Source organism: Porites lutea, chromosome 4, assembly GCF_958299795.1.
Source record: "Porites lutea chromosome 4, jaPorLute2.1, whole genome shotgun sequence".
In the NCBI taxonomy this organism is placed as follows: Eukaryota; Metazoa; Cnidaria; class Anthozoa; order Scleractinia; family Poritidae; genus Porites; species Porites lutea.
The window spans coordinates 43,224,513-43,242,585 of record NC_133204.1 but is presented as its reverse complement, the minus strand read 5'-3'; the positions used below and the strand labels follow the sequence as shown (position 1 = coordinate 43,242,585).

At 40.8% G+C, this 18,073-nt stretch overlaps 2 protein-coding genes across 2 annotated transcripts; both read right to left on the bottom strand.

Moving 5' to 3' along the window:
- Positions 1–85: 85 nt before the first annotated feature.
- On the bottom strand, positions 86–7,502 carry LOC140935802 (retinol dehydrogenase 7-like). The gene is made up of 4 exons (XM_073385365.1): positions 7,143–7,502; positions 5,042–5,224; positions 3,236–3,478; positions 86–395 (listed from the first exon to the last, which is right to left on the bottom strand). The coding sequence occupies exons 1-4, from the start codon at positions 7,477–7,479 to the stop codon at positions 178–180; spliced, it is 981 nt and encodes a 326-aa protein (XP_073241466.1). The 5' UTR covers positions 7,480–7,502; the 3' UTR covers positions 86–177.
- Positions 7,503–11,515: 4,013 nt separating this feature from the next.
- LOC140935801 (retinol dehydrogenase 7-like) lies at positions 11,516–17,046 on the bottom strand. Its single transcript, XM_073385364.1, has 4 exons — positions 16,668–17,046; positions 14,768–14,950; positions 14,282–14,521; positions 11,516–12,811 (listed from the first exon to the last, which is right to left on the bottom strand). Exons 1-4 carry the CDS (start codon positions 17,032–17,034, stop codon positions 12,615–12,617), a joined length of 987 nt encoding a protein of 328 aa, XP_073241465.1. The 5' UTR covers positions 17,035–17,046; the 3' UTR covers positions 11,516–12,614.
- Between the last annotated feature and the right edge of the window lie 1,027 nt (positions 17,047–18,073).

Sequence of the window (18,073 nt, the reverse complement as noted above, 5' to 3'; positions counted from 1 at the left end):
CTTATTTTACAGGTGCCCCAAGTAGGTTGGTTTTTTTCCTTGAAGCATGTGCTTAGTTAATCAACCTGATATTAAGATTCATCGGTTCTAAAGGGGCTTTAAAATTATTTGAAGTGCCTTGTATTTTACAGTCGTTGAATAACAATATTCTTCATTAAATTTAATCGATCTTTAAAATTACTGACGAATTGCCATGGGTTTTAAGGGGAAATCTTTGAGAAGCAGGTCTTGCCATGATTCAGGAAGATGAGCACTCAGTTTCAGCTGCCATGCGTCACGGCCAATAACGTAGCGTGACTTAGGAGTCTGTGACGTCAGAGAGCTCACAATAGAATCGACGACTTGCTTTACGTCATTGGATGCTGTACTACACCAGTCCTTGACTCCCCTTGTCACTGACAATAAAAAGAAAAAAGGTAAAGACCATAAAAAACTTCAGGCTTAACAACTTAATAACTTCAGTGAACATCCTTACTGTCTTATCTGTATTTGTGAAGAGATTTAATGAGTAATAATGAGTAATATAATTCTAGTCCAACACCTGGCCTCACTTCTATCGCATTTCAGACGGAAGTAAGAGCCAGGGTGGTACTTTCTCTTTCCAGCAGAAAGTCGCTCCTACTATGAAAAGTTGCCAAGTGGTAGAGTCACTTCGGTAGAAAGCCGTGGGGCCCATCAAAAAATGGCCAGCAAGGGAGGGGTACACACTATCAAAATTGACTGTGCCATGAAGCAAACTCTCTTTAGCGAGACTGTTAGTACTGAGTAAAGTAAGTAAGTAATTTTATTAGGGTAGCTCATTCGGCAACGAGGCTAGTATGCCTTAGAAAAAAAAAAGATGTATACAATTTAAAAATTCCTAAGGTATGTACATGATTAAAATCAGCAATAATAATATAAAAATCTAGCTAAGTCAATATAAAAAGTGTGTGCTAAGAGATAAGAAATTAAAGTTATAGGGTAAAATACTTAATTATAATCATCATAGTTTTAAAACTATTTACAGACATGGCTCTTTTAACACAATTGGGTAAAGAATTGAAATATATAATCCCTTTGTGCTTCAAAGTTCTTTTGCCTATGTTACGTTTAGGCTTTGTTGTTTGCAGGTCGAGTTCCTTCTCCTAGCTAGTTGCAGAATCGTGCAAATCTGCATTCCTTGTAAAATATTGAGTAAGATACTTGGACACCAGTTTATTTAAACACTTAAAAACTAGATTACATTTGTGCATTTTCCTTCTGGAAGCTAGATTTAACCAGTTAAGCACAAGCGCGGTAAGTGTCATTTGAGTTGTTCTTTCGTAATACAATTCGAGCTGCACAGTTCTTTACGCGCTGTACCTAGCTGTTTGCATCACCCCTCTAAGATTTTCCCCCACACAACATTAGCATAGTCAAATAATGGCTGCACGAGTTGAAGTGTATACCTGTTTAGAGGCTTCTAGTGTGATGCATGATCGTATACGAAACAAAAGCCCTAGCATCGTTGCACTAGTTCACCAGTTAAGGGTCTCCGCGCGTGAATTATTGGACCGGCTTAAACTATTGCCGAGCGTCATCAAATTGTCATTCTAAGTAAGACCGGAAGCTTGGTTAACACATCAGCCCGTAACATCTGTCCCTAACTCACTTGCATTTATTCTTTAATTATCACTTTCACTTCCGTCAGTCCCAACCTGAATGACGACCGCCTCTGGGTCTACGAGCATGTTAGATTTGACTCAAAGTTTTTTTTTTTCGCTTTTCCTCAAAAACCAGAAACCCGGAATAGGCCACACGCACTAAGACGTCACGTGACCAATGTTTCCTTTTAACGATAAGTTGGAATCTTGCTGATGCCAAAAATTGACAGAGCACATAGAAATTATAGTTACACCCAAAATTTGAGAGGAAATGCGTTTAAGGAAGATATTTTATGGCACTTTGATTTTTCAACAAAGCAGTATGATTTGTATTGGCCGCCATGTTATATGCCCTCCAACATCGCGGCCAAAACTACTTTTTGCCTACATCTTGAAAGTTACGCTCAGATGTGCTGTAAACGTTACCACATGATCTTTCCAACAGACACTTACTCATTTTAAGAAAATGGTGTGGGTTTGAAAACACAAATCACCATTATTTTATTTAAGATAAGACTCACTAATCGTTTTTCGAAGGCAAAATCATATAACCTCTATTTTCATAAAAACGAAGTCACATGACCTCTTATTGCATATGGCTTGCTTTTTTTGAGGACGGCTATCACGTTTTTCCCGCCAAAAATGAGGTTGCAGGTTCAAGCGCACCGCGAGTATTGAGAAATCTCTTTCTCGTTGTCCTCTTAGTCGTCCTCGTCTCTTGTAGCTTATCATGCGTCTGGTCTTTGCAACGGTTAGGATCCGAAACCCGCGGTCAAGATTGAATTTTTTCAGGTTTTCTTTAAATACTTGGGTTATTTCAAATTAGTATACGCGAAGGTTAGTTTCAATTTTCAAACAAAGCGAACCCTAACATTTTTTGTTCCTACTGTATGTACCGAGGCACATATTACGTACAACAAAAGAAACGATACAACGAAACAATACAGCCCCCAGGAGACCTCTATTGTTTGGTTCCTTTGATTCTTTTGTGATGACGGTACCTGGAGAAAGAGCCGCTTTTTTCGCCCAGCCTGCATAAAGGTGATGTTGGGAGCAGGTCAATTGTGGGTTCATATGTTCCGGTGAAAGAAATGAGTGTTAATGATATATGAAATAAATCAATAGGTCAGCTATGCTAACAACAGTCTTTTTGTAACGCTGTCAGAAGTGCACTAAAAATCCTCCTACGCTCGAGTGTTTTGGGGGAACAATGTCGTGTGTATGTACGCTGGCTTGTTGGTGGCGAAATCTAAGGACGATTTTCGTATAAGAGAATACTGAAATGGCGACAGAAAGTACTGTTACGATTATAGCTATAATCAATGGCGATGTGATAACTAAAAAACCAGGTCAAAACAATCAAAGAAGCGCTTAACCAGCAACAGGCAATGACCACACGAACTCGCTTCAGTGTTACAGCTTGTCAATATCTTAATCCCAAGAACAGGGCGAGAAGCCTGTCCACACTAAGAGTGGTCGAAGTTGTAGCCGAAACTTCTGGTTTTCAAAACGTGTTTCATTTTTTTATGTGACCTTAGTTGCAGTTAAATTGGTACCTCAATCTTTTAGGCAGAGCATACCCCTAACAACACCCAAATAAAATCACTTCTTACCGTCCTCAAAATAGTCTTTGCCGTACTCCCTTTTTTTCTCCTCTGAAAGCTTGTTCCATAGTGCTTTAAGACCGTCTGTCAAAACCTCAGATTTCTGTAAGAGCGGGGTTCGCTTGGCGCCCGGCTCAATAACGCTGACCTGTACGTCAAACGGGCGCATTTCTCGTCTCAATGAATCTCCAAAAGCTTCCACGCCATATTTAGTGACACAATACGGCGAGAATACTTGAGCTGAAACCACTCCTTTGTATAGATAAATCAAAACCACATCATCAAACTAACAAACAAAGACGACTCAATTTTATAGGGGTAGAAAAGGGGGATATTCCGCTAATGGGAATATTCTAGAGGGGAATATATTCCCCTATGTATTCTATAGGGGTAGCTTTTGTGAGGGAACAGGCAAAATTCTGCCCAACGAGTTCGGTTTGATACTGGCATGCAATCAGCATACGCTAGCTAAGTCCTCAAGAACACTCGGAAGCAAATCTTTTTGTCACGGGTGCGAATTAAAAGGAAAATTCTTACAAATTGCGAAGTTATACACGAAGTCTTGTACGCGTATTTTACACACTGTCATGGAAACACACCTCTCAGTCAATCAGAGTGCGTGTAGTATGTTTTTTACTTTATAATTTGAGGTTGCACATCAGACAGGGTCTTTGTTAAATAGAGTTCTCCCATGAATTTGTTTCGGGGATTAATTTTTACCTAATCTTCCGTGCAAGTTTGTGATATCCAATATAAAAGCCTTAGCGTCCCCATACCTGTCCCATAGTGCAATTCGTCAGAACGTAACACCCACCCAAACTCCAAGCTCAAGCTTTGAAATAGCCAATACTAAATCGACCACAATCACTCATGTAGACAATAGAAATGACGTCATAAAATGTTCAAAACTCAAGTGGAACCACAAGCCGCAGGCGAGTGGTTTCACGACAAAGTTTTCAACATTTTATGGCGTAATTTCTATGGTCTATGAGTGTATAACCTAGAAAATTGTGGTCGATTTGCTTTTTACAATAACATTTATTTTTTTGCGAAAAACCAAAAACAAAACAAGCGGCACTACGTGACATATTACGTCATTTCCATGGTCTATACTCTCCTAGACCATAGCTCTCGACCAATCAGCGCGCGAGGATTCGCTCTGTTATTGTAAAAAGAGAACTGGAAAGGTGTATTTAGACATTCAACCAGTCCTACTATGAAAGTATTCCCTTGGGAAGCAAGGGTGGCGCAGTAGTGAGAGCACTAGCCTCTGACCAGTGAAGCCCGGGTTAAAGTCCCGGAGTCGACGCCATATGTGAGTTGAGTTGGGTTCTCTCCTTTGCTCCGAGAGGTTTTTCTCCGGGTACTACACTATTTCCCCCTCGTCTTAAAAACCAACATTTTCAAATTCCAATTTTGGCCGGAATCAGGTAGAAGAAGAACCACTTAGTGGATGTGCTACGTCTTAATCGCCCCATGTGAGGGAATCCGGAATCACGATTCCGGATTCGGGATTTCATGTATTTTTGCTTGGGGAATCAGAAATCCGGGAAAATTTTGTTTGTGGAATCTGGAATCCAGGAAAAATTTGCATGTGGAATCTTGACTCCTGGGTTTTGGAATCCGGAATACAGCTCAAAGAATCCGGAATCGCACTAATGATTGGAATCCAGAATCCAAGTTCCACGGACAAAAACGGGAATCCAGTACCTGGAATCCGGAATCGGCGTGGAATCCAGAATCCAACACAATCTTGGATTCCCTTACATGGAGCGATGTAAATCGTTATTTATTTAATTAATATTTCTTTATTACCTGCTATACTGCTAACAAGGATGACTCTTCCCTTGGCTGTCTTAACGAGTGGCAAGAAAGTCTTGGTCACGTCTATCATTCCCCATAAATTGACGTCCGCTGTTCTCTTATAGTGGGTCAGGGGTACCCACTCGACAGGCCCGAGGCACAAGACCCCGGCATTGTTTACCAGTCCCCAAAGACCTGTGGCAATAAAACGATTAATTTTGTTTTAGCACATTTGCACTCTCCTTGTCAAAGAGAAGAAAGAAACAGGAGATACGCGGAGAACCCAATGGTGACTCCTCCTTCCTCTTCTTTCCTCTTTCCCTTCATTTGCCTGCATGCAACGCGTTTTTTGTTTTTTTCTTGTTTATCAGTGTGAGTGTGATACAACCAGTTCCATTTAGCTTTAATTCTTCACTCCTTCTTCACATGTTCATATTTTAGAATTCTGTACTATGTTCTACACTTAAAGAATTCATCGACATCAATTCGCGTAAAAATTGCGATGATCTACACTCAATCTACACATTCGATCAGCTCCACGACTCCGAACGACTACACAATTCCAAGACTCTTGTGCAAAGTTCAGTTTTCAGATCACGTGACGAGTTTTCCCGCCACAATGACGCAATAATTTTCTCACAAGGAGTTTAATTGGAGGGGAGAGGATTCTGAAACATGTTCCCTCGATAGCAACAAAAGGAAAAGAAGAGAGAGCCCCATTCTGCAATACTTGTAAAAACAGTTACTTTGAATCTGGAGCTCCTGTTTGAATACAGAACAGCAAAACCATAACTACAAACCAACGAGTCCAGTGGCCCGGCAGGTGGATACAGCTCAAAAAACAACTGCAAATTGATCCTCTGGGCGACGAAAAAAGGAAAATCCAAACTGAAAAATCAAGAACGAGAGGTCAAAGCTGATTTAAAACAACATGTATTGTTTTTTATAACAATATTTCGGCTGGCCGTTATAACAACAATACACGTTGTTTGAAATCAGCTTCGCAGTAGTCTTTGGACTTCTCGTTCTTGGTTCTTTATATTTTGGCTGATTAGATCTCTTTTCCAGAGATCCAACGTTTACAGCTAGCAGGATCTTCGTCCATGGTTTTTGCAGTTAATTTAATCCTTTTAAATCGAAAAATAGATGACAAATATTCTTTGTGCCCTACCTTTAACCTTCGCTGGGGGCTGAACTAGCGTGCTATAAAGGCTGAACCAAAAACATTGTTTTGTTTTATTTTGGTTTTCATCTCCCTTCGCCGAACGCCGCTGGAGACCGCTAGAGACGTTTCGTGGCACGTCCCAAGTGGCGAGGAGCGAGGGGAGAAAGCGGGCGGCCGGATCAAGTCGCTCTTGTTTCTTCAGTTGATTACCTTCGACATCTCTAATAACACAGGGGCACCCAACGAGGATATAGTTCAAAACCACTCAACATAGCATTGTTGAACGTATTTTAGTATTTAAACGGTAGATATAGGTATATTTTTATCCCCTAAAAACTTTTCATCTGTTGGGATTTCCTAGCTGAAAGTCTAGTGATCCGAAAATTATAGGGATCAAAACTTACCTTTTCGAAAATTTCAGCCAGGAAAAGGCTCACGAAAATTCTAGGTGGCCTTTTTGAGGGTAAATATCCGTTTAAAATGGTTAATTATACCATTTTGTAGATGTTCGAAAATCCTAGGAGAGGCAGGCCAGTGACAACAGACTGGATTATCTGCATAAAATTGCATCTTTGTTGTTTATGTTGTTGCTTTTTTGATTGACGTCAGTGTTGCCTGGGTTCTTTATTAGGGAATCATTTAGCGGCGGAAGAGTAGCGGTGTTACCGCAAAAAAAAACACTCTGATAAACCGGAAGCAATTAACGTATTACTTGTACCTTAACTTCTCAACGGGAATTTTACAGAATAATGAATGCAAAATATCCTGTCTTAAGATTATTTGGGTTATTCTGTGAAGAAATGAATTTATTCCCTATTTCATAGTGTTCGGATTGCCCCAAGCTGGGGTTCCGAAGCACTGCCGATTTTTACATGACGAGGTATCTGGTAAAATTGGTTAAGCCAACAGAGCACTGATTAGATTGATTATATATTTTGTTCACTTTACCTGAATTATCATCAATAACTTCTTTCACTTTATCAAAGACCTCTCCAATTTGCTGGGAATTCGTAACGTCCATCAAAAACGTTTTCATTTTCTTGCTTGTGACTGATTTCAAAGACTCTTCTCCTTCTTTGGTCAAGCAAGTTGCCAGCACATTTACTCCCATCTTGTCCAAGCAAATGGCCGTTTCCCGACCAAATCCACTATCACATCCAGTTATTAGAACGTACTTCCCATCTATAGCTAGCCTGTGTTCCCTACTCCTCCGCAAAATCCACAAAACGGAGGCCAAAACACAGAAAAGAACGGCTGCTGGGACGATTACGAGCGACATGGCCATAATGAACCAGTTGACTAGCAGACTGAGACCGATACACGTGTAAGTTGTTTAAAGCAGTGTTTCGCGGAAAGGGGCACTCGATGCTTATTGTATTTTTTGAGTGATGACAATGATATTGCAGATGTTGTAACCTTACCCTTTTTCGGAGCAAGTCCCGCCGGCTCTGATCTGTACAACTAGCATCCAATAATCCCTATCAATCCCAGATTTTCTAGTTTTAATCCTATACTAGACTAAATTCCTAAACCACTGATCGGTTTTTCTGGTTAATTGTAGACAATTTAAATAAAGCAATCGCACGCCGCTTTTTAATAACATGTATCTTGAAAATGTCAAGGAAAATGTCTTCACGGAAGATTTACAGGTGTTAAAACCACATGTGGAATGATGGCCGGCTCAATAAAAAAGCAAAAATTAACATGCCGCCAAATTACAGAAACCAAGCGTTGCGGCTATACTTGTATTCGTACGCTATCCTTTGAGGGAGTATTTTCTGCACTGCCCAAAAATAAAATAGACAAAATCAAGTATTTCCCGGTTAACAATGAATAAAAAAACAATAGTAATATGATCCAATCGACATAACTTAGAACAAAATCAACACTATTATAAAGGAACAGTAGGGTTTTAAAAGTACTGTATGTTAACTTCATACTTCATTAAGATGTTTTAAGCGTAGTACCATGCAGACAACGGTGAAGAAAAAAGAGCTGATGATTTTCATTCCCAATTTTATTTCAAAGTAAACGCCCCCGGGGGGGGGGGGGGGGGCTCTCAGCACCCCATTATAGTCTATTCTGTGGCCATATTATAGACCCCATCTTAGTCACTTTGGGAAAAAGGAAATTTTCGCAATCCCAACTAAGTCACTTTCTGTTATGCATCTACTTTTTAAAGCCTTTAAACTAGGTCATCCTGGAATCAACTGACACATTTGTTAAACTTAAAGTGGTGTAAATCTTTCTATTTTAAAATCCCCACGCAACTAGCCTGCGAACGGCAGACGTTTCTCCTCGCTTATCGCCGCTGAGACGGTTCGAAACGTCTCTCAGCGGCGATGAGAGAGGAGAAACGTCTGCCGTTCGCAGGCTACCACACACCTGAATTTTTTGAAAATGTGCGACCCCATTCTAGTAACTCTTATAAAAATGCAACCCCATAATAGTCAATCCATTCGTGAAAATGCGACCCAGTCCAGCGGCACATACCCGTTAGCCTACTACTAGGAAGTATGCCCCCCTCCCCTCCGCCACTGGGAGTAAACGGTACATGATACAACACTAGCTCATTCCCTCTTCTTCTTTAGATTTAGTGAGGGGAGTACCTGCGCGCGCGAGCGTCGAGGAGAGACTGCTCGTAGTCTCCACTTTCACTGCAAAAACAAAAAAACAACAGCAAAATCACGTCATTGTCTCGTTCAGATTAGCACTGTGGTAGAAACATTTCACAAAGTCTTTATAAAAGAATTTTTTAAAGTGGATTTAATTGTTTTAGACTTCTGATAATCTTCGGAAATTTACAAACCGGCTTAAAGAAAGCATGTGTATTTATTTTGCTGGCAACTAATCTGGCAAGGTATTTTGGAGAAAAGGTATCGTAAAGGCAAGCTTTTTTCCCTCCACGTCTCGTCCTTGGATATAAGAAGCATGCACCAAACGCGCGAGATACGATGAAATATTTGAAAGTTTTTGTCTCCAAGAGCTATTCAGCCGGATTGATGAACTAAAAAGATCGCAACTACAAGAATCTCTGATTCCTATGGAGGGATTACGGTTGGCTATTTTAATTCAGATATTCGAAGTAGAGGCTTCTGTTTGCGAAACGTGCCACATTCTGCATATTTGTTGGAGGAGGGTTTAACGTGGGAGGGAAAGAGGGGCGAAATTAAAAGCCAGGTAGTCTGCGAACGAAACCTTAAATCCGTTTGTCGCTTCTCTTCACCTGAAAGGCTCTTTTCTCGACGGCTCGATTTCCGCCGTCTCCCGCCCCTGCGATCCTCTCCCCAGTTTCCTACCGCTTTTTTAAGGTTTTTTTTGTGTGTTCGCGCTTTCTCAATTCCGCGGACCCGACTATCTTGGAGCCTTAGATAACATCGGCTGAAGTCAGATTGTTTCTTTCAGTAAAATTACATGAAGAACAACTTAAGTCCAACTTTACTGTGTAATATAAAATGAAATAGAAAAACTCCACTGTGATGCTTTGAACCCAGGTCACTTGCTTTATCGCCTACATCCATATCCACTACACCATCGAGGATTAGCTGCCAAATCCAATAATTTTTAAAATATACATGTTCTTATGCCGTACCCCATTACAATATTTGAAACCTAACCGTTTTCAGTTCAGTGCTTAACCCTAATCACTAGAGATCAGTGCTTAACTCGCTACTGTGATCTCTCCATAACTTGCCTCATTCTACATTCCAGTCTCGTTCCATTATGGAAATAATGCGTTGTGTAAAATTCATAAGGTGTCCAATCTGGCTTCACTTGATGTTATCTAACGTTAACCGCCTGGAACAGGCTAGCTCTTTTGGGGAAATGAGCACGGGCTTATTTTGCCGGATAGCGGATGATAATCAAGCCTACATGTGAAACAGAAGCCAAAAAGGCATCTGCTCACACAGGCTTCTATTCATGGCGCAGCCACTCTGGAAGTGATTAACTTTACGCATGGCGGTGAGATTCTGGCCACATCGCAGAGATGACTCCCCACAATTTACACACTTCAGCAAACATCAGACCTGAAGGTCATTTAACTATTCCGGACTATGAGTAGTCTGCTACACAGTCGTTTTTTAGTGTCGTCACGCAAAGCTGTGGGGAGGAGCGTTGTGTACCGACACTAAAAACGGCTGTGTAGCAGACTAGACTATTAGCCACTTCTTTAAAGTATAAGAGGTTGATTCGTGAAAGAGGTATGTGAGACTCAGGATGGATTGGTTTAAGGACATGTATAGGACCGTATAGATGCGATGGCTATAAGCGTACGTTCCAAATGAATCCATTTTTAGTAGTTTGAGCAAGAGAAGATAAAAGCCTTTAATGATTTGAAGTATTGTGGCTTACGCTCGTGCCTTTATCTTTTTGGTGATTTGTCGTAACACAATAAACTTTCCTTAGTATACCTTATTCACCACCCGCCATCTCTGCTAGTGCTTTAGGATTCTTGGAATAAAAGCATTGTCACGTGAAGGTATTTCAGGGGGACAAACAAGTAATAAAATTTGTTTGTTTGTTTTTTTTTTCGTTTTTTTTTATTCTCTCAAAACGTGACGACGATTTAATAGTCAGTACAAAATGAACAGTTCGAGTTTCGCCAATTTTTACGTCATTATTGTTTGCAGTCAGGGGCACCCAACGAGGATGTAGTTCAAAACCACTTAACATAGCATTGTTAAACGTATTTTAGTATTCAAACGGTAGATATAGGCATATTTTTATCCCCTAAAAACTTTTCATCTGTTGGGATTTCCTAGCTGAAAGTCTAGTGATCCGAAAGTTATAGGGATAAAAACTTACCTTCTCGAAAATTTCAGCCAGGAAAAGGCTCCCGAAGATTCTAGGTGGCCTTTCTTAGAGTCAAAATCCGTTAAAAATGGGTAATTATACCATTTTGTAGATGTTCGAAAATCCTAGGAGAGGCAGGCAAGCAAGAAATTTTACAACAAATGCTCCGAAAATTCTGGATCTCAAATCGTCTTCCGAACAGATATTTTCCCGAAAATTGCCGTTGAGTGCCCCTGTGCAGTGAGGACATCTACGGTTATTACTGCATACAAAAAATTTAACAATGATCACTTCCACCCATAACTTGCCATTATCGTCTTTAAGATAAAAGGTTCTTTGCCCTTTGAGAAACTACGTGACATTGCTTTTTTCCCGTCATACGCCAAGAGTCTAGGATGGCGGGTATAGTAAATAATAAATGAGGCTGAGTGGTTATGCAGATCTTCATAATTCTTCATATTCTACGAAAGCCCAATTCAATAATTGCTTTATTATTCACTAAAAATAATTCCAAGTTTTAAAACAAGCTAAAACATGCTTACTTCCGTCGATGTTAATTTCATATAGCAGATAGATCCATTTTTATAGGGAAGTTTAGGAGATGAAGGACTGTTCAGGTATGCAAACACACTCCAAATAGCAGATGTCGTCCGTCGAGTTGTCTTCTTGCTGTTCTTGGCTATGTTTTTAGACAATAGTTCGCCTTAAAATGAGTAAAATGTTCCGCCATTACTAACTTCGAAAACAACTCAAACTCTTCCCCAGGTCTTCTTGGTTAACAGTTCAGCAATCTGCAACTTTGCTACACTTTTGACGTCAAATTCTTCCAAATTTGGTCAACAGTAGCTGGTTATGATGAATTATCCGTGTGCTTTTAGCCAATCAGAAACGGAGAAATATTTTGAATGAATAGGTCTATTAAGGAGAATTTTCAGTCACGTGGCCAGCAGGCTAAGCAAATTTATTTGAACAAAAAAAAGTTGTTACATAAGAAAATGGTTCAACTCCCACAGGATTGGTCTGGGATTCCAACATGGCCACCATTTCATTGTTTTGGGTAGCCTGCATAGCAAGAGTTTCCGTGCGGTTTCCGGACAAAGAACGAGGAACAGAAGTCAAAGACCGCGCGAAAAATGGGGCGAGTAAAAGAGCAGGGACGGGGTGAGGATTAAAGGAAGGAATCTCTCCCCCTCCCCCTTCGTTCATTTTTTGGCTCTCGTTCCATTTTTCGCGCGGCCAAAACTGATCGTCGTTCCTCGGTCTTTCTTTGCTAAACGCTTGCTACGCAGGCTATGTTTTGGGATACCAGTAGAGCGTTTTCACTCACGTAGCCGGCGTCTATGAATGTAAATTCATTAGAACAAAAGAAAGAGTTTACATAAAAGTTAAATTTCCACAAGACTGGCTTGGAACATCAACATGACCGCCGTTTCATCGTTTAGGAATACCAATATGGCTGCCGTGACGTCATGTAAAAACGATCTTTTTCAAGTAAGTTAGTAAGGCTTAGTTGTTATCAATTCAAGAGAGGATGAAGGTCCTTTATCTTCACCGATTTGGTGCTACCTAAAACCTGTTAAAACTTCAGAGGGTGACTTCGCATTGAAAGCTTGAGTTTGATTTCGCTCAGAGAAATTTTGGCAAAAGACGATCACCTATAGAAGTAGGTAATAACGAAATAAGGTTGTACAGTTTTGCATCAAATCCAAGGACGTAACGTGCTTGCGGTCTTTGTGACTTCAGAGCGTCGACGATTGCGTCTACAACTTTGTATGTGTCTGCGCATGCCTGGGAGCCAAGCACTATTCTCATGCCATTCTTAACTGTAAAGAAATAAAAAAAATGTTGAAAATAATGAAAACTTAGAATAGATTTTCGTTCAGTCAAAAGGGTACCCCCTACGAGACTGCGACGAACTTACACCAGTATGAACTTGAGTTTACTGTACATAAGACCGGGGTGCAATGATCGGTCGATTACAGGAGACCGGTAATGATCAAAGACAGCAGATCTTGGTGCAATATAACCTTCAGAATTAACTACCAGCTAGCACACAAAATTTAAGCCAATGGACAACCGTAGAATTGACTGACGACAGAAAAATCGTCAAGAGATAAAGTAACGCTCATTGGGTGGCCTGTAATTTGCAGTATCTCAATACAAGCATACAGTCAAGTAATTTATAACTGATTAATCTAATTCTGAAAAAGCAAAAATAATGAAGCGAAAAGAAAGTACGCGTTATTTATGAACCCGGTCTGAGGTTCATTTCCGTGTACACGACGACGGTACCAACTCATTCCTGTGCTGAAGCTACTCATCTTGGGCCAACGATCGAGGCAACGTCAGACATAACCTGCGATCAGGCGGTCCTTCTTCCCTTTTTCCGCCGACATTCGCACTCTCTCCTCTCCCCTCCCCCCAGAACGTCTGATCATATCATGTTTTCGGAAATTAGTGAACTCACACTGTTTACGATCAGGAGCCTGTGATGGGCTCCTGTTACGATACATTTTCTCCCTTTTAATATGTCTCACTTGCAACGAAATTGCTCACAATTCAGTCTCACTGTTGTAGCACACAACCACGCTAAAACGCTCCCAGTAGAAAATCTATATTGAAAAGTAACATGAGCTCACTTATCTACGTTTGACAGCTATTGTCACAATCCCTATTTCATATCAACACTATAAGTGAAGATGGTATTGAAATGAGCATGAAATCACGCACACAAGTCAGACCGGCCTGAGTTTATTTTCAGACCAGTCTCATGTAAACGCAAGAACAGGTTTCGTTCTTTTTCCGTGTCCGGGCGTCCGAGGATAAGCGTGAGGCCGTTGTGGGCTGATGTGGAACGCCAGACGCGCAGGCCCCCTTCCATCGCGCGCCTCTGGTGCTCCACGTTCACCCACGCCCGTCTCGCGCTTCCCTCGGACGCCTAAAAATACGCAAGAAAATAACTCGCCCTGCTCTGTATGCTCGTCCAGGATGATGTCAGTTTCACCGTCCATTGCAGGTGTGCACGCAAGGGATAGTTACAAAATAGAATATTTAAATGAATTTCGAGTTCTTCACTCAGCTAGCACGTGTATGTACTTCAACACAACAAAGCACGAACTGCTTGAAGTTAGTCTTTTAATGTTCAAACTGAGTTATCTAAACACACAGAAAAGGTGTACTCATTTCATGTGCTCAAGGGCCAAGTAATCTAAGTGTGGGTTAAAACCTAGTTTCCAAAAATCAGCAAATACCTTAGTTATATAATCAATAAAGATGGTAGCGGATGATCTTACTATTCTCTAGACGCTTTTCTCCGTACTCCTGTTTTAAATCCGGGCTAAGAGCATCCCACAATTCCTGTAATGAATGTATATTGCGCTCTGCATCTGACAATGGAGTCTTGAACAATCCTGGTTCAATACTGCTGACCTGTACTCCCCAAGGGCGCATTTCACGTCTCAGAGCATCTGAGAATGCTTCCACGCCATATTTGGTGATACTATAGCTAGCTGACTGCGGAAGGGTAGTACGGCCTACAAAAAAAATAATAATAAAGAATTTTGTTTTATTTCGAACAAAATTTACTTCCAGCACTTGTACTCTCGTCCAGCTATTAATTACCATCGCGCGAAAACGCTTGCTATCCAGGCAGGCGGCTCTTAACGCAGAGTAATGGTTTAACGCTCCTCCGTAGGCACTTCGAGAGATCGCCTGAGACGGACGCGGAAAGCTACCTAAGATGTCCGGATACGACGCGGCAAAAAGACGCTTTTACTCACCCAGGGCACTCGATAAATTCACAACTCGTCCGCTAGCTTTCTTGACAAGAGGCAGAAAAGTTTTCGTGACGTCCATAAGTCCCCACAGATTAACATCAGCAGCTCGTTTAGATTTTGTTAGCGGAGTCCATTCTATTGGTGCGGTGAAATATACGCCAGCATTGTTAACCAATCCCCACAGACCTAAGATAAGGACAAATAACAGACGTCATCCTTATTACTTAAAAAAGAGCCCACTTTCGAACAGGTGGCCACTTTTGCTAACCCTAACCCACCCTCAAGCCATCCGCGATAGTTTTGTTAACACTTTCCAGATCACATTCTCTAAATACGATCCTCACTGCCCCGGTTGGGCACTTCCATAAATGTCGAATAAGTGTGTGCCACTAGGCCTCTCCCTCACTGGAATGCCGAAAAGTTGCTAAAAAATTGGCAAAGAGCAAAAATGTTGCTGCCTAAATTTCTTCATATTTTTATATAAACGTTAATTAAAAGCTTTATTTTTCTCTCTTCACAATAATTGCTAACATCGGTCGAGAAAAGTAGCTTGAAACACATCGTTAATAGAGTTGCTAGCTAATAATAATCTTAAGTCTAATCAAAAGTAACCCATACTTACCATGATTTTAGCACTGGCTTTCCTGAAAGAAGTGTTTTAAACTATTTTTCAGGTTGCCGTCCATGACAAAAGCGTTTATCTAACAGTTATAGTGCTTTAAAAATTTCCGGCAGTCATTATGATTGTCCATTGACTGCATTGAACGCATTGAGTACTTTAGACAATAAATCGTAAAAAGGTTTTAAAAAATCATTTTTATGTATGCGTTTAAAAAAGTTTTAATCGACATTATTCAACTTTCTAATCTAATGAGGTTTACGACAATAAATTACAAGATTAAGAACTCAGTCTCTTATCTGCCCACCTTTTTAAACGGTATCCAAGCCGCAATTGAATTTGACTGAAACCTCAAGTTGGGGTCTAGCCTGTATATCAAGCGCTTATGAACCAAGCGAGGCAATAACGCCGCATTCGCTCCAAGCGCGAGGCGAACGCGGAATTCATGCGAAGGGCGAGACGAGCGAGAAGGGGATGCGAGGGGAGGAAAAAGAAACAAACATATTTGGCAGTACCTTTGTTAAACTTTCGGCTTAAATGTCAGTCATATTTGATGACACCTTTGCCGCAGCTTTGACCTAAGCTTCAGGCGAACGCCGTTTGACCAAACCTTTGGCAATCCTTTGACTTTTAATAATCTCAGACATAACTTTGCCGCGCTTTTTGCCACTCCTTTGCCTCGAATCTCAGACATATTTGACGATGCTAATCAAATATACCTTTGAGGCGCGTCAAGGGTAAGGGTTAAAGGTGTTACAAAAACGGCTTTTATCGCCCGAAGACTCGCCTGAAAGGTAAACATTTGTCTCGCGTCAAAGGTGTACAAAGGTGTGCAAAGGTGGTCTTTATCGCGCATTTGACTTCACCTTTGACGTTCGGTAAATCCGTTTTTTCGTCCCGTGTTAATAGTTCCTGTATAACGTCCCATTTGTAATCAAATGTATGCCAGATTCAACCATCGAACCTAATCGCACTTCGCTCAAAGTTCGCTTGGGTTCGATTACGAAATCAAAAAGTCATCCCGGCATGAAACTCGCGCCGGTGCGAGTTTTCTCACGTAAACACCCCATAAAACTTTTTTGTGAGATCAGAGTTCGATTGTGTTTAATTACCGAACTTAATCAAACGTAATCAATCGATTAAACTCGACTGAGTTCGATTAAGTTCGATTAATAAAACGTTCGATTTGGTTTGAGTGGTAACGCCGGGACAATCAAACTGTAAGCATAAGTTTTCATAAATCGAGTGCCCAAAGTCCTAGAACTTACAGCCGCTTACACCCACCTTGTCCCAAGGGCAAAATTTCCTTTACTTTCTCGTAGATATCTTTGATTTGCTGCGAGTTTGTCACATCCATCTGAAAGGTTTTAAGCCTGTCGCTCGTCTCTGATTTCAAATTCTGTTCCCCTTCCTTTGTCAGACAAGTCGCCAACACATGAACTCCCATCTTATCCAGGCGAATGGCTGTTTCGTGACCGAACCCAGTGTCGCAGCCCGTAATCACCACGAATTTGTTTCCAAAATCATTCACTTGCCTTTTGGAAAACAGTCTGAAGACGATCACTGTTGTTAAGACCAAAGTTGCGAGCGTTATCACACTGGTCAGAGGGACGCTGTAGCTAGTCAGTAAAAACCACTCGGACCCCAACATGTTTAACCTTCCTGTTTTCGCGATACAACCTTCGATACTTCGTAGTAGGGTCTTACGGCTATAGGGGGGGCTAACTGCAATGAAAATAGTACCACGTGACCAAGGTTCTCATTTGAATGATTTTCCAGCAATCGGATACCCATGTTTCGGGCACAGGATTCTGGGATCGCCAGGGGGCAAACATTGCGAATCGCTACAAAGAAATGTATGGTGTGGAGTTGTTTCTCCGTTAAAGGCAGTGTCTTTGGACATAGAATGCCGCATTTTGCCGTGATTTTATGAGAAGCGGAGGTCACTAATGTTGGTGCGTTGAAATTTCAAGTTTCTGTGTGATTAATGCGATAAATTCTATCGATAAACACTCCTTGCGTGAGGTTGAGTGTGAAATTTATGTTTACTGAATTTACACAGACATGAAGAATTCGAAGAAAAGGTCTCGAAATATATAGTGCAAATTTAGGTATACATGTAGGGGGATTGGTTCATGTAAGCGTTTAAGTTATAATTACGTGTGGTGATATTTACGACGAGTATGCGGCGCTTTGCGGGTTATATGACTAGACAACAATCGTAGGTATGTACGGGGCCATAAAAATAAAAAATCCTCCTTTACTTTGGTATAAACAAAGTGACATCTACAAAATATTTCATGGAAAGTACATGGTATTTAATCATGAGTAGATGAGGCAGAAATCGTACGAACGAGTAAGATTTCCGATACAAAGGCGGTGAGTTTGAAAATAAATACCAAGTTGATGTGCTATATTCAGAGATTCTATATCTTCCTTCAAAATGATTGGAAAAGGCATTAGAACTCATCGGTGCTCTGGATCATGACAAAACAATTCGCTTGTGTTTTTTTGGCGAGAAGAAATCAATATACTAATGTGCGGAAGATGTTTTTGTTTTTAAATTTAATACATATCAAATTCGACAATACATAAGCTTACCTTTGATCGTTGTCACAAACCGGCACAGCATTGTGATCGCCGCCGAGCGGAGCGTAATTACACTTGTTGTAAATATGAGCACATGTAAG

What these genes read in the sequence shown, in the direction of transcription:
- LOC140935802 (XM_073385365.1), bottom strand. Translation starts at nt 7,479, where the DNA reads ATGGCCATGTCGCTCGTAATCGTCCCAGCAGCCGTTCTTTTCTGTGTT. An exon ending in CCTTGTTAGCAGTATAGCAG is followed by an intron (nt 3,479 to 5,041) that starts GTAATAAAGAAA and finishes ATCTATACAAAG; the next exon opens with GAGTGGTTTCAGCTCAAGTA. An exon ending in CAAAGACTATTTTGAGGACG is followed by an intron (nt 396 to 3,235) that starts GTAAGAAGTGAT and finishes TTTTATTGTCAG; the next exon opens with TGACAAGGGGAGTCAAGGAC.
- LOC140935801 (XM_073385364.1), bottom strand. Translation starts at nt 17,034, where the DNA reads ATGTTGGGGTCCGAGTGGTTTTTACTGACTAGCTACAGCGTCCCTCTG. An exon ending in AATTTTGCCCTTGGGACAAG is followed by an intron (nt 14,951 to 16,667) that starts GTGGGTGTAAGC and finishes TCCTTATCTTAG; the next exon opens with GTCTGTGGGGATTGGTTAAC. An exon ending in AGAAAAGCGTCTAGAGAATA is followed by an intron (nt 12,812 to 14,281) that starts GTAAGATCATCC and finishes ATTTCTTTACAG; the next exon opens with TTAAGAATGGCATGAGAATA.